Raw genomic sequence first — 16581 nt, 5'->3', positions numbered from 1 at the left:
ACCCAATACCTACAACCTGAATGAGGTATTAAGAAACCCTGCATTAGAGGTAAAATACCTAAAATAATAACTGGCGTGTATTCTATGCATACCACGTGAATAATGACATCAGGTATTGCAATATCTAAATAATAATCGGACATTTTTCTATACAAATAGTGATTTTTCCATAATTCAATAATACCTCAAGCAGTCTTCAATACCAAACCAATAACTCGTTGAGGTATTTGCTGTCGGTTAGTCAATACCTACAAAATACCAAAATAAGTTATTTTCAAAACCAGACTAACCGATCAATACCTTGTTCTGGTATGATACCTGACTTAGTTATGCTGAAGTTATGTGCCAGTTATTGGTTCCTGCTCAGGAAGTGGCGTTAGTCCAAGAACCTTACTTTCGTAAGGGGAATTTCTATCTAGGAAACCTTGTGAATCCGGTGTTTGCTACTTTCAGTAAAAATGAAATGGCAAACTCACGTGTCATGCCTCGAGCATGTGTGCTTGTCAACAACGCAATCCTTGCTACACTCATCTCTGAACTAACTACTAGAGATGTATGTGCTATCACAATCGATGTATCTGTTGGAAACCTCAACAGGAAATACGTTTATTGTTCGATTTATTTACCGCATGAGGAACCATCTCCTTCGGATCCTTTCAAGCAAGTCATTGCATACTGCACTTCAAAAGGCCTTCCGCTAATTTTTGGTAGTGATGCTAATGCTCACCATATAATCTGGGGCACCTCAGACATCAATTTGAGAGGCTCCAGTTTGATGGAATACCTAAGTAGTACAGATCTTGGATTACTTAACATAGGCAACCGCCCAACCTTCATGGTATCTGGTAGAGAGGAAGTGTTAGACATAACGCTTTGCTCTAGCAGAATTAGTCACGAGCTGACCAATTGGCATGTGTCAGATGAGCAATCTTTATCTGACCATCGCTACATCTTGTTTGAACATGTGAATGTTACTTCGCAAACTTTGCATTTCAGGAACCCCCGGTCAACCAACTGGGATCTCTTTACCGATTTGGTTGCAGCCAAATTTCATGGATACTCACCATCAATTGACACTCCAAGTGCTTTAGATGATGCCGTTGATACTACAGTGGCCTTCATCATGGAAGCTTTTGAAGAAGCTTGCCCTTGGTGGAACTCTGATCTGGCAAAGCTCAGGAAACAATGTAGAAAGAGTTGGAACAGACGACGTTCGGCTAGATCGGAAGCTTTCAGGTCGGCTCACAAGGCCTACCAGAAAGCTCTTCGGTCTGCTCAATGATCCGGCAGGAAAAACCTTTGTACAAATGTTTCCAGTCTGAGTGAAGCCAGTCGATTAAACAAAATCCTTGCAAAATCTAAGGATTTTCAAGTGAACGAACTTCGTTTGCCAAATGGTGATTTCACTTCCTCTGATGAGGAAGTTTTGGAATGTTTATTCAGTACACACTTCCCCGGTTGTGAGGATATTACATCTTCGGTTGAACCTGATGTCTTTTCTTGTAGTTATGATTCCTTAGCTTCGGCTCGGAGTATCATAACTTCAGAATCGATTTAATGGGAACTTAATAGCTTTGCTCCTTTAAAATTTCCTGGGGCAGATGGGATTTATCCTATTTTGCTTCAGAAGGGATTTGATCATTTCCGAAAGTGGGTCGACCTGTGGCCAGTTTGACCTCTTTTCTTCTGAAATACTTAGAACGCATTGTGGATCATCACATCCGTGATGTTCATCTGGTTAATGTGCCTCTTCATGTGCACCAACATGCTTATCAATCTGGAAAGTCCACTGTGGCTCTTTTACACAAAGTTGTTTACGATATCGAGAAGCCATTTGCTCAAAAGCAATCCTGCTTGGGTGTTTTCTTAGATATCGAGGGTGCCTTTGACAATGTGCCTTTCGATGCCATATTGGAAGCCGCACGGAGTCATGGTATATCTTCAATGATTTCCAATAGGATTCATCAAATGCTCAAAAACCGTCATCTCTTCGCGACATTGCGTTAAGCGGCGATTAGGAAATTGAGTGTTTGTGGATGCCCCCAAAAGGGAGTCTTATCACCACTTTTGTGGAATTTCGTAGCAGATACGCAATTGAGGCAACTCAATAATAGCGGTTTTCCTACTTATGGTTTTTCCGACGACTACCTAACATTGTTAGTCGGTATGTGCATCAGCACGCTTTTCGACCTGATGCAAAACTCCCTTCAGGTAGTTGAGGGTTGGTGTCGCCAATATGGCCTTTTGGTAAATCCGAGTAAAACATCTATTGTTCTTTTCACGGAAATATAAAGTACGTTGGAGTCATTCTTGAATCCAAGTTCTTCTGGACACCTCATGTTGAGTTTAGAATCAAGAAAGCTTGTATGGCCTTCGTGCAATGCCGGCGAACCTTTGGTACAACTTGGGGTCTTAAACCCAAGTATGTCAAATGGTCAACAACACAACTGTTGTTCGTCCAATATTGGCCTATGGATGTCTTGTGTGGTGGCAAAAGGGCGAAGTGAGAACGGTCCAACCAAAATTAGGCCATCTCCAAAGGATGTCCTCAATGGAGATGTCTGGAGCGTTCTCTTCAACTCCTACGGCAGCGCTCGAAGTTTTCTTTGACGTTGCCCCACTATACATTCATCTCAAACAAGAAGCACTTTCTTGCACTTACCGCCTATGGGTACTCGGTTAACTAGAGGAAACTCCAGTGAACCTCAGTTCAACACACACCTTATTTTTTCCACTTTTGGTGAATTGGGACAAAGTTTTCTTTGCTCCAAGTGATCTTACAATTGCTTGTAATTTTCCATATAGGACATTTTCCACGAAATTCCCTTCCCGGGAAGAGTGGACATCTGGTTGTCTGGAGAAAAGTATTTCAGACGGCATCGTATGTTACACTGGCAACACGAAGCTTGATTTGGGAGCATATTTATTGATAAGGGATTGATATTTTATTAGTTATATACAAACGAGGAACGTAACAGGATTTTAATCAAAAACATTGAAAATTGTTGCTTCGAATCTGGCCGTTTGTGGTGCAATAAATTATATACCATCGTTGGTAGCTGCTTATGTCCGTGACTTTCATTATCATTTATCAGTAATAACGATAAAATTTTGCCAAATTATTATCCACCTGGTGGTGGTTATGACGCCACCTTCAGCAAACAAGCGACCAATATATCACCGATCGTAGATTGAGCACGTCACCTCGCTTCCTGACATAAACCACATGTCCGCACCAGTTTTGGCCATAAATCATTTAAATTGAACGACAATGCCATCAACCTGCTGCCTGTACGCACATCAACCGCACCTTTTCATCTGCCGAAGCTGTCATTGGCGTCGTCGTCGTCGTCGTCGTCATCACTGCTTTCGTCTCTGATCAATAACACTAGTTTACAGCATTTTTGAACTCGGTAAGCTGATGATCTTTTTTGGTGTAGAATCATGCCCTGAGTTCGAAAACGCGAAAGAAAAAAATTACAGTAGAGCGGAAATTTTTTCGACTTTCCATACAAGGTTGATGATTTGAAATCGATTTTTGTTCTATTTTTAAGCAAAGTCGCTCACTTCAAACATCTCATTCTCCGTAATCAATGCTCCGATTGAGCTGAAATTTTTACTGTAATTCGTCTACATATGATATGTCAAATAAACGTCGAGAAAGAATTTTTAAGTTGGTTTTTTCTTATTGAAAAAAATACACTTCTTCAAAATTTTTTGGGATTTTTGCTAAAATTTAAGAAGATCGTCCCTAAAACTCGCCAATATCTTGAATTTCATCAATCTGAGGCAAAACCTGTTTTCAGATGATGGAATGGTATTGTATTCAGCTTTTAATTTTTGGAAAAAGATTTAAAATTGGTTGAACAAAACGTAATATATTTGAATTTTAGTAAATTACATATTTTGAAAAGTTGCAAAACTCGATGTTGAGCCAAAACTCAAAAACTGTTCTACGTAAAATTTTTTGAAGGTCGGTTTCGAAATCAGCACTAAATTGTGCTTCAAAATTGTTGATCGTTGACAGAAGTTCATGACTTTCGTTTTATTTTGTAAACTTGTGTAATTCACCTACCTGCGAGAACCAGTTTTCCCGGCGTTCATCTGTGTTAATCACATTAGGTGCGTTATTTCGTCCTTTTTGGAAACGAACCCATTCGGTGTCGAACGGAAAGCCGCTTTTCACAATCAAAGCAGTTTCTCTGTCGCATTTTCCCCAGCAGCAGCAGCAGCAGGAGCAGGCAACCAGGTTGCATGGTGGAACGAGTTTTGTGGCATCGAAAATTACTTGCCGAAGCCCCCATCAAAAGGAATTTTTAATTAGTGTCTTGGCGTCATTATATCGGCTTTCAGCTCGCTCTTCATGGGGGGTGTGTTTTTTAACGACTGTCACCGGTGCGGGGGTGCTGTGCTGGTAACGTTGATGATGATGTAATACACGCGGGTAGTTGAATGTAACAACCACGCCGACGAGGGTGGTGGAATCAAAGTAAATTAATTACGAGGGGTGGGAATTTGCGAGAGACTGTTCCTATTTGGGCACATATGCTGGGGTTGTTGGTTATGGTACCGACTGTGTACCTAAAGGCTTAGCAGAATGCGAAATGTGTGAATCAATTATGCCTTTCATCTGGAAATTGTTGAACAGTGATGATGAATTTTATGACGATAGTGAATTTTAATAACCACAATTTCTAAGAGTATTAAAATTGAGCTATATGTTGAAAATTCATCGATTGATATTCAATCAGATTATTCAACTCGAATTCAATTGCCATTTCATCTTTTTTTCATTACAACTAAACTGCTATTTCATTGATGTATCATGATATTTGGTTGCCATTCCATTGCGCTCCTATGCAGTTTTATTGCCGGCAAGTTTAAAACATTATTTCACAAAATTGAAAACATTATTTGAAACAAATTTAGCATTCTGTTGTATTCAAAAAAAAAAGGGTGATACCTGAAAAACGAGTACTGTTTTAATACTTTTTATACACTGATTTCCAATGTTACTTCTCGTGAATACAACTCTGATAGAGGAAACCTCAAATGCATGTTCTATAACCTGCTCCGATCCTATTCATAAAACTGAGTTTTATGACAGTCATAACGTTGCAATCGAAATTCATTTTCATAGCCTTTTTCCTCTCGACACAATAAAACGTAATTTTCCGAAAACGAAAAATATTTTTTCCCTACTCCGCAGCTACAGCTCCTTGTCCCCGGTATTGGTCGAACGGTGCAACGACTGCATGGCCGTCTGCAGCCTCCTCCACCAGGCAATCAATTCCGGACGAACAAAAAGCCAAACTTTCCGCATCACCCGCACATACAAAACCCCTTGTGCCCCAGTGCAACCTGAAACCTGCAACCCAGGTGTACTTTATATTGAAAATCCTACACTTTATGGGAAACCATTTTTCCATTAACCATAAAGTCCACTAACATATTTTTGGCCGGCACACCATACCGCTGCGTCGCGTCACGTCGCCTCTGCCAGAGCAAGCGACACGCATCAACTCTACTCTGCGCCTGCATTGCATCAATCTTCACACCTTCATCTCGTGTAGCCACCATTCGATTTTCCTTCTCAATGTGGCGCAATGTGATGTGCCGTCTAGTAACAGAGGTTGTCTACGCTAGAATGACAAAACTGGTCGGCTCTAGAAAATTAGCTGGCGAAAGATTTTTATAACGATCACTAATAAAACAAATTAAAAAAATATAATCTGGTGTTTCGTTACGACTGTAGGTATTACAACCGGCAGAGGGGGTATTTTCGGCCTTAGCAGTCTTTTAACGGCAGCAAAAACGGCTATTGCATTGTAACCCGACGGTTACGGTTATGTATTTAACCTTTCTCAAGGATTCTAAAAAGATATTTTTAAACAGTTTTCGTTTTACAAATTTTGCTTATCGGTTTAGGGCCCCATCTCTCTACACTTACATATGCTCGTTTTCTTGTTGGATTTAAAATTTGGCTGTTCTATGTACGGAGTCATGGAGTGATGGCGTCCGCTATGGCTATTGATGATCAAAGTCATGTTATATTTTAATGTTTCAAAATTGTTTGCTAAAACTTTACTTACTGCGTTTGTACCGATTTGTTTGAACCTCACTGTACTTTCAGTGGAGCTTTTTTGTCGGATTCGCAGCTTTTCAAAAAAGATCGCCTACGATTTTCTCGATATTTTTATCGCCTACGCTTTGGTCGCTATTTCCTTCGACCGGACTCATGAGACAAACTGATGTGTGTTTGATTGTGTGAGAGTGTGTGAAGTGAGGAAGATTTAGCAAGGTGTGTCTGTTTGTGTGTTGGTTCTGTTTCCATTCTCTTCATCATCATCTTCTGGTTTGTTTACCTTCCCTATTTCGTGAAGAATCCCCGCATAGATAGCATGAAGACCTTCTGTGTCGGTTCGTTTGTTGACTGCGTGTACATTGTTTTTTATGTGGCACATTTCCAGAAACTGAAGAGTCTGTGTGTTGTTTGCCCTGTCTATAATCTTCACTCTTTTTAGGTCGAACCGATGATTCTCTGCGATGCTGTGATACATTAGCGCTGTGCGTTCCCCGAGGCTGGTGATTTCGTGACTTGTTGCTGTGTGGTCCTGTTCCAGTAGTCGATCTAACGTGTTGTAATGCGTCTTGTGTCCGCTCATCCTCGTTCGCAGTCGGTTTGTTGTGATTCCTACATACGATGCCTCGCAGTTTGAGCATGGTATATGGTAGACAACATTGGACTGGTTTTCTAGTGCTACAGGATCTTTTACCTTGGAGAACATGTTGTTTACCTTCCGTACGTTGTACATGGCGAGTCGCACGTTTGTGTACTCCCGCCTGATGACCCTGTCGATCATGTTCGACAGGTGAGGTATGTTAGCAATGGAAAGGTAGGTATGTTCCAGGTTTTGTGCGCTGTGTTGGACGGAACGATCCGTGTTTCGTTCATTCATTCTGTTTATGATCCTACTCCTCAGTGGCTTGGGGTATCCATTCATCTTTAGTTGATCGTCAATGATTTTCCTTGTGGACTGCTCGTCGAGATCGGTGGACAATCGATTTACTCGGCGGGCGAAGTTTAGAGCTACATTTAGTTTCTGGCCAAGGGGATGGAACGATTGATATTGCAGAAAACGTCCACTGGCGATGGGCTTTTGGTACCAGGACGTTGTTACCTTCTGATCGCTGTGGCGTGTTAAAAGCATGTCAAGATACGGCAATTTGTTGTCCACTTCCAATTCATAAGTGAATTGAATGTGGATGTCATAGCTGTTGAAAGTATCTATTACATGTTTTAGCTGACTAAGTGGGATGGCGGTAATTAGGTCATCAACGAATTTGCGGATGAATGGCAATGGTATTTGCAACATTCGGACAACCGTATCTAACAATGTTTCCATTACCCAGTCTGCAATGTATGGGGATAGTGGGTTGCCCATAGCCGTCCCAAACACTTGTTCGTAGTGTTGCCCATCAAACCTGAAATAGCTGGAATCTATGCAAAATTCCACTATTTCTAAGAACAGATCCAAACAGATGTTCGTGTTCGGTTTGATTTCATCCCATTTGGTTATTATGCTGCTCATCACGAGTGATGTGAACAACACCTTCACGTCTAGCGATATTAGTACATGCTCATCAGGTAGGGTGACGTTGTTAATGAACTCACAGAACTCGAACGAATCCCTAATATTGTACTTGCTTACCAGCGATCGTTGGAAGATTTTGCCGACGAATTTGGATAGACTATACGAAGGTGCTGTCGTGTTTGGTACTACCGGGCGAAGTGGTAAACCTGGTTTGTGGGCCTTCGGTTGTCCGTAGATCCTAGGGCAGACAGAGTTGTGCTTGATGAGCTGCCTGGTGGTTCTTTTGTCGATGAGATCCAGGTTTTGGAGCCGTTTAACGATGGAATTGTTCTGCCTTTCGAATCTCGATGTGGGATCTGCGGGGATAGGGTTGTACGTGTTTCGGTCTTCAAGGAGTTCAAGCATCTTTGTTCGATACTCGCTGGCTTCCATCAGTACCGTCTTGTTACCTTTGTCCGATTTCAGAACGAGGATGTTCGGGTTATCCTTCAGAAACCTTCGAGTGGTTTCTTCAGCTTTGTTGCAGAATTTCGCAATCGGTTCGAACTGGTTATTTCTATTACGCATACGATGGATGTAATTTGTTATCACGTTGGCAACCGCACATCTGGTTTGATCCTGGGTAACGGTGTTTGGATTCGTTTTGATGACCTGTTCCACATCCGCCATCAGATGGTAGAACGGGACTTGTTCCAAGTCGGTCATCGGCAAGGCAAACTTCGGTCCGAGGCTCAGGAGGATCTCAGTCTCCGGCGGAATTGTCGTTTGTGTTCCGTTGTGAATGGCCTTTGGGTTTCCGCTCATTGTGTTTTCTTCGGTGTTTTGTTCTCTGGAGCGTAGCAGGATGTTGTTGAACTTCCGCTTCGTCCTGTTCGTTCTTTCACGGATGTTTTTCTCGTTGAACTTCGCTTGACTTTCGAAAAACCCTCTACTGATGTCCTCTGGAATGCCGGAAGCAGTGATGCCATCAGACAATGTCGCTAAGTTTCTGCGAAGCTGTTCTATCTTGTGATAGGTATGCTTGATTTCTATGTTGAGGATGGATTTCATGAACCTCGTAATGCTTCTTTGGACCTTGTTTGAGAAAGGCCCGTTTTCTTCCAATAAAGGGAATGTAAAACGGAAACTGTTTGCAAAATGTGCCGGAAAAACTCCCCTTCTACGGCATCTGACCAGGAAGGACTTCCGACTGGTTCTATTTCCTAACTTTCTGGTCTCGTTTGCGTAGTCCTTTAGTAGGCGTTTCGCTCCTGCACCATAGTTTCTTTCGATGTTTTCTAAGAAGTGGACGCTCGATGTGTGGGCCATGGATGATAATCTGGTGTTTCGTTACGACTGAAGAACGAGCATATGTAAGTGTAGAGAGATAGGGCCCTAAACCGATAAGCAAAATCACGGCGTGTGTATGGGAAAGGTTTATAACAAAAAATTGGGCATCGCCAAATTTTTCGCTATTCAAAAATAGAGACTTCCAGCTTTCATTTGCACGGTCCCTCAAAAAAATCCACCGAGGGATCTCGAACAACTTTTTCAGAATACTGTTTTTCCCCATACAAAATGAACGGTTCCAAATTAATCCCTATTTCTACTTAACAAACATACCCAATTTTTGTATGAAAAAGTTCCCCCGATGGAATATTTCGATGTTGGGCTTGAATGAAAGCTAGTAGCGTAAACTTTCACGTAACGTAAAAATTAGCGATGCCTATTTTTTTGTAATAAATTTCTTATACCAGACACACCGTGAAATTTGTAAAACGAAAACTGTTTAAAAATATCTTTTTAGAATCCTTGAGAAAGGTTAAATACATAACCGAAACCGTCGGGTTACAATGCAATAGCCGTTTTTGCTGCCGTTAAAAGACTGCCAAGGCCGAAAATACCCCCTCTGCCGGTTAAAAAAATATAAATTATGCAAAAAAAAGACTGGTTTGAATTCAACTCGAACTTTAACTACCGCTCTTGGGTTTATCGGTTCCTACATTTTTACTAAGAATGGCCCAAACTTGATAATGTCATGCAAAAATTTCCTTCAACAATAAAAGCCAATGTGAATTTGCAAGTTTCTTTAAAAGTAACGATTTTTTTTAAGTTTTTTAAAAGTCTGCTATTTGTTTTTTTTATTATGGTCGAACTTTTCCCAGGGTGTCTGCTCACAAGACAAAATAAAATTCAATAAAATCACATAAAATAAATATATTAAACTAGCTGTCCCCGGCAAACTTTGTCTTGCCTACTGCGTTTTTTGACGTTTCAAGTACCCAGCCAAGCCCAAGTCCCCGGTCAAAATGTATGAAAACCCGATTTTCAAAAACTCTAAATTTTCCCACGTTTTTCGCCTCATAAACCTTCCTTGGGTGAAAACTAACAAAACAAAACTTAGACGACCCAAATCGGACCAACCGTTCGCAAGTTATGCGCGGTCCCACGTATGCCACTGCATTTTTATATAGGGTGACAATGGGTATTATCTGCAGGTTTGTTCTCTTCGTCATGGGGGGTTTTTGTCAGCCAAATTGCCTGAAACTTGGCCATATAATTCAGCTTAGTTGGGAAGGATTTGAGACCAACTCTGAGTTCAATAGGTTTCAAAAAAAAACCCAAAGACGAAGAGAACAAAACGGCCGAGAATAGGTAATTTCCCCTATATAGATAGATATTAAATACAAATAATACAACAATGATCTTAATAAGTGTAAGCAGGGTTCTGTTTACCATAAATGGATTAAATCGGTGTTTTCCAATTCAAATCTACGGAGATATGTACTAAAAAAATAGTTAAAATGTTAGGGAAAATGCGCATCTAAGAAATTCAATCAAATCGCACAATCTTCTATGGCCTTTTTTAGCAAAATTTCTTCGAAAACAACACAAAACTCGATGATGAACCTGTCTAGATGTTTTTCAGAGTTTTTTTAGGTTAATTTCTTTGAAAATTGCACCTAAAATTTCTTTCAAAAAGAAATGACATCCTAACACTCTAAAGCAGATCCGGTGATAAATGACTTACACAGTTTTGAAACTGAACTTAGATGTCTGTTCTCCGTGCTCAGATGACTGTATCAAATTTTCCATCCAGAAGTTTATTTTGTATTGCCTCCCATAAATAGTTCTTCTTAGAATTGTTCGGTATTCTTTCGAGATTTTCGAGAGTTGATCCTAACATTTCTTCCACAGGTTTTCCCGATATGGATCAATTTCTCGCTGGATTCCTTCCGGAGATCCTTCGAAAATCTATGTATTTTTACCTCAGCAATTTCTCCTAGTCGATTATCGGGATAGCTTTCCAACAGTTTCTCTAGGGATTTCTGCAGAAGTTCTTCCAGACATGTTATCCAGAGAGTTTTCCAACATTTTTTCACAGTTCCTCCCAGAATTTCCTTAATATTGCCTCCCGGTATTACTTACGCGGCTTAGGGACAAAACGTCGAAAGACAAAACGTCGAATGCCAAAACGTCGAATGCCAAAAGGTCGAATGCCAAAAGGTCGAATGCCAAAACGTCGAAAGGGACAAAACGTCGAAAACGTCGAAAAGGAGTAATCTAAGCAAATAGTGAATTCTTTATTCTTTTAAAGGATGCTTATTCTTTCACTTGTAGGTATCTGCCAACTAGTTCAGAGGGGAGCCTTCCTGAGGCACCTGAAACAACAGCTCAGGGTGGGCATGTTTCTTCGCGGGTAGGAAATATTCGCACTGTCGTATATAAAAACTCACATCACGTCACGTTAAGTGTAGGTATGTAACATTATTTATTCCCGGAATTTCTCGGCCTTTTCTTCTCTTACTTATTTGGAGCCCCTTCTACTGGCACCCAGTGTTGCAATTGAACTAAACCCGAGCAAAAAATGAACTGAGCTTGGATGTGTCATCAAATCTTATGTGCGTTCTGACCAAGGTGCTGTCCTAGGACTTTGTGACGCATCTGCATACATGCGTTGTTGCGCAAAAATATGCGCCACAATGAAGTGGGATATTTTGGCATCGGGCATACAGTGAAATCCGGATTTTCCGGTGATCCACTGTGACCGAACCGGTTCCCCCTCTCAATTGAGGGTGAGTTTCTGAATCGAATCAGCCCAAGATTGCTAGAATCGGTGAAAAAATGGTAGAAACATGACCATTTCAGTTTACCAGGTACCAGGGTACCATGTTGGCATGTTGGCATTCTGCGGGTGCAGTTCTTGCTCAAGTTGCGTTAACTTTCGAGCTCACGTGCGTTCCAAATTTTGAACTGAACAATGTTCAAATATGTTTGATCGTAGCGTGCCGTTTTTGAACTTCAACGCAAATTGATCGCGTTCAAATGCAACACTGCGAGTGGCACAATGCTAGTGGCACCTTCCACAAATTTTCAGCATTACGTCATAACTTCCTTCAGGGTGGCTACGATGGCGGCCTCTAGCTATCGTCGGGCGGATCTTTGGCACATTTAGGGTGGCGATGGGGATCATCGGGTGCATTACTCCTTCAAGGGCGTCTGGTTTGGTTACGGCTGTCCTTCTCCGCAATTCATCCGGTATTCCAGAATATGGTACTAGCACAACAATGCCACGTATTCACAAAATAATCTTTACACAGCTGGTGGTTTCAACTCGGGTCTGAAGCATCATAGAGTGCAAAATGAATCATTGACCTTCAGCGCTTGGGCAGTAACCCGATATAATGAGACATAATGAGTGTGTCCCCGTTAATTAGTTCGTCATCCTGCCATCTTGATGGATCTACCGTATTGCCACCCCTCTCAGGATATCAGCAGGATTAAATCGATCCACACAAATCTCAAAAAAAAAAAATCTACAATGAACTGAGATCAGTTACACACTTTTCGACGTTTTGTCCTTTCGACGTTTTGTCCCTTCGACGTTTTGTCCTTTCGACGTTTTGGCATTCGACGTTTTGGCGTTCGACGTTTTGTCTTTCGACGTTTTGTCACCCATTCTACTTACACAACTGTTTTCCGAGATATCTCAGTTTTTGTCAGGATTTCTTTTGAGGTTCTCCACGAGATTTTTCGAATAAATCTCTGCGGAGTTTCTCGAAAGATTTCACCTGCATTCCAACTTTTCTTCGGGAATTTCCTTACTGAAAAATCTCTGCAAAAGCTTCAGGAGCAACTATTAAAGGAATCCCTGAACTAGCATTACATTTGCTGGTAAGGATTCTGGGAAAATCTCTGGGAATAATCCTGAGGAAATTCACAGAAAATCTAAGGTAGTTAACTGCAACAAATCAGGTAAACAACTACGCAGAAAAGCCTGGAAAAATCTCTGAAAAAAAGGGACGAACTCTTTGAGAAATAAATTCCAGAAGGAAAAAACTTCGCCTGGTCCGTAGATTAGGCAAATAAAAGAGAAAAGTCCCGGGAGAACTCCAAGAGAAATTTCAGATGGCACTTTAAAAGAAGCCTCGTGTGAACCTTTTAGAAACATCAAAGCTGAAACTGCTGTAGATATCCAAGGGGAAACTCTAGAAGAATGCTCACGGAAATTTCTTGAAGACATTCAGGAGAAACTTCGGAAGAAGTCCTGTAGAACTGTTTAAACCCCCTAAAAACCCTCTAGTAGGAATCCCAAAAATAACTCCTATGGCAACTCTGGTAGAAACCCCGGAAAGATCTGATGGAGAAATCCGAAGAAGAACACCGAAAGGAATCGCGAAAAATATTCAAGAGAAATCCCAATAAAAACTCTCGGAGAAATCTCACGACAATATCCCGTACATCGTGAGAGAAATTTATGTAGAGACCTAAGGATAAACCTTGGTATAAATCTCAGAAAATGTCTACGGGCAAGACGAAGGAGGAACTCCATTAAAATCCCACGTGGAACTGTGCTGGCATGAACAGTTCCAATAAAACATGGGACAACTATGTTGCGCACGGCAGTGTAGGATCAATATCGGGAAAAGCTTTGGAAACAGTTTTGGAAAGAAAATCTGTAGGATCCCCTCACCTCTTCTGAAAAACTCCAGGAGAAATCAGTTGATAATTAGGATCTGGAAGACTTCTAAGAAATAGGAATCCGGAAGAATCTCCTTCAGAAAGATACGCCCAGAAAAACAACATGAAAAAAAAACTAAAGGAGTCTTATAAGAAATCTTGGAAGGCATTCCAAGAGGTATTTCTAAATAAGTTCCAGAACAAACCCTGATGGAATTTCTGCAAAAATCTTTGTAGCTCTAGATGGACTTAGGACACACAAATACTACTCTTCAACATCTCTGTTAATTCTTGATTAGGGAAGGGGAACGAACAAAAATAAATAAGAATCAAAAAAATTGAAAAAAAAATATTGAAAAGTCGAGTCAAGTACAAGACACTGAAGACGACCTTACAGTTGAGGTCGAAATACGTATCTGTCAAAGGATGCAAATTCTTAGTGGAATTCAAAGGAACAGTACTTAACGCGATTTTCTCTTTACTTGAAAAATTCAAATTTATACCTACTAACTCTTGAAACACATAGAGCCATTGAAAAATTGTTGCTTAAAAACATTTTTTTCATCGAAAAGTTTTATTTTGTCCTCTTCAATATATTGAGTTTTTTTTTAAGTGAGATTAAATGTTTGCATCGGCTTTGGTGATACTTTCAAAAGTAAGGCTCTGATATACTAAACAACTTCTTCAAAGACACTAAACTTCTTAAATTGATTTGATTGATTTGTCTTTATTTAAGAGACTTTCAGCCCTTGGCTGGTTCGTCTCTACTTCTTAAATAAACTTTTCATGCGAAAAATAAATTTGATCGCAAAATTGGGCCATTCAAAACAGTGTGGTCTATTCCAAACTTGACCATATTGTGAGAATTTGATAAAAGAAACGAAATGAAAAGACCAATCCAGCTTCTGGATGGAACATGCAGAACTTTTCATATATGAAATATATGAATATTAACCCGTGGAAGCACAAGGTGTCACAATTTGAATATACATATCTTCAAATAAATTGACTAACAATCTCCGAGTTCCAATGAAATAAACAATGAACATGTTTCATGTTGATTTATGAAGTCCTTGATGTAGATAAAAAAATTCAATGCATCTATCCCAAACATGTGATACATTTCTCAAGTACTATTTTAGCACATAAAGTGTCATCCTGGGTCAGCCTGGAACAAAAATCCCGAGATTTGGGTAATTTCTTTAGAAATTCCGAGCAACCCGGGACAAGATCAATGTACAGTCTAAAATTTAAAGCAAAGCTTCTTCTGAACGTACAGACAGAAATGTCTGAAGGAATCTCTAAAAGAACCTTGGGATTATTCCTGGAATAATCTTGAATTAGGCATCCCTTTAAATATCCTGGAAAAATCCCGGAAATCATCCTGGGTTATATGTATAAAAGATTCCTGGTGAATTCCCTGAAACGATCCCTGAAAGAATTGTTGAAAGAATCTTTAATAAATAATGGGATAAATTCTGAAAGGATTCCCAGGAAAAATGATAGAAGGAATTACGGGAGAAATTTCTGAAGGCTTCTTCAAATGACTCTCAAAGAATACCTGAAAGGTAATTGGAAAAATTTCCTGAAAAAAATCCCGGGAGAAAACCCTATAGGATACCCGGTATCAATCACAGAAGGAGTTACGATAAGAACTTTTATCGGAATCCAAAGAAGAATTCCTGGAGGAACCCAAGCCAGAATTCAGGAGATACACTACTTTCCGAGGTCAAGAAGAAGCTCCAAAAAGAATTCCAATAGAAATTTCGGAGAAAATTGCTGTAGGAATCCCAAGGAAAAAAAATCCGGGAGAAATCCATGAAGAAATCTTGGAAGGAATTCCTGAAAGAATCTCGAAAATAAACCCAGAAGGAATCCTTAAATAAATCTAGAGAGAAACACCTTAGAAAATGCCAAAAAGGAATCCCGGGGAAAATTCCAGTAGAAATTCATTAAAGAATCCCTGGACAAATCAATGAAGAAATCCCGAAAAGAATCTCAAAAAAAAAAATAATCGAAAGAATTCTGAACAAATTTTTGAAAAAACTCGATAGAATCCAGGGAAGAATGCATAGAAGAGGAATCCCAGGAAGAATCCGGAGAGGAATATCAAAATTAATTCCTTGAAAAATGCTGAAACAAATCTCTACTGGATTCTCGGAAGGAATTACAAGATAAAACATGGAATTACAAGATAAGGTAGGTAGGTACATGGATTGGAAATTTTTACCGCTGATGACACGAAAACTGCACAATTCTTTAGATTAATGTTAAGAAATTGTTGTTACGAAATAAGCTTTGCTAGCAAATCAACCACAAATATCAAAGTCACAACATAGTTACAAGAACTGAAAGGATGTCCTTAACAGTTTAACATTGTTAGAAATCACATTTTCATTGTAATTTTATTTGAAAAAAATGTTTTTCTTATCACACTATCATTATGCATCTAGTATCCAATTGTTGAACACTGGCATAACCTACAATGTTAGCACGAGGAGTATTTCAGGGCGTTCCATGGGGTTCAGGAGCGATCCACGGGTTTTCAAAGGATTTCGTTCTAATAGATTTCGTTCAAAGGGTCGTTCTAGAGGGGTATTCTAGGGAGTTGAGTGGGTCCCATGGGTTTTCCAAGAGTGTTTCAGGGGCATTCAAAGGCGTTCTTTTCTTCAGTCGTTTTCGCTTCTAGTCAAAGCTTTTCAATCATTTTTTTTGCATTTAGTTATGTTTAAAACAATTTCAGTCCACTAGAGGTCTCTTTAAAAGGGAAGAGATTCCTTGGAAATGTCTATATATTACGTCACGCTTTTAAAGGGGAGGTGAGGGGGGTTTCAAAAAGGTGTGACGACCCATACAAAAGTACAGTGGCCTCATACAAAAAGTGTAAAATAGGGCGAGGGGGGGGGGGGGAATACTTAAAATGGAAATTTTTACGTGACGTTATTTATGCACGCCCCCTCATTTGAATGAATTGCCACTCAAATGACTAACTGGGCACAAAACACGTAAAACCCGGAAAAAAATCCGCCAGAGTGAAAAATTATCG

The 16581-nt window shown here is 40.0% G+C and overlaps 1 protein-coding gene across 1 annotated transcript; it reads right to left on the bottom strand.

Annotated features, from left to right (window-relative positions):
* Positions 1-5931: 5931 nt before the first annotated feature.
* LOC134287552 (uncharacterized) lies at positions 5932-9338 on the bottom strand. Its single transcript, XM_062849495.1, has 2 exons — positions 6093-9338; positions 5932-6027 (listed from the first exon to the last, which is right to left on the bottom strand). The coding sequence occupies exon 1, from the start codon at positions 8901-8903 to the stop codon at positions 6294-6296; it is 2610 nt and encodes an 869-aa protein (XP_062705479.1). The 5' UTR covers positions 8904-9338; the 3' UTR covers positions 5932-6027; positions 6093-6293.
* Between the last annotated feature and the right edge of the window lie 7243 nt (positions 9339-16581).

This window comes from Aedes albopictus, chromosome 1, assembly GCF_035046485.1.
Source record: "Aedes albopictus strain Foshan chromosome 1, AalbF5, whole genome shotgun sequence".
NCBI lineage: Eukaryota > Metazoa > Arthropoda > Insecta > Diptera > Culicidae > Aedes > Aedes albopictus.
The sequence above is the reverse complement of the archived record's forward strand: the minus strand, read 5'-3'. Positions and strand labels throughout refer to the sequence as shown.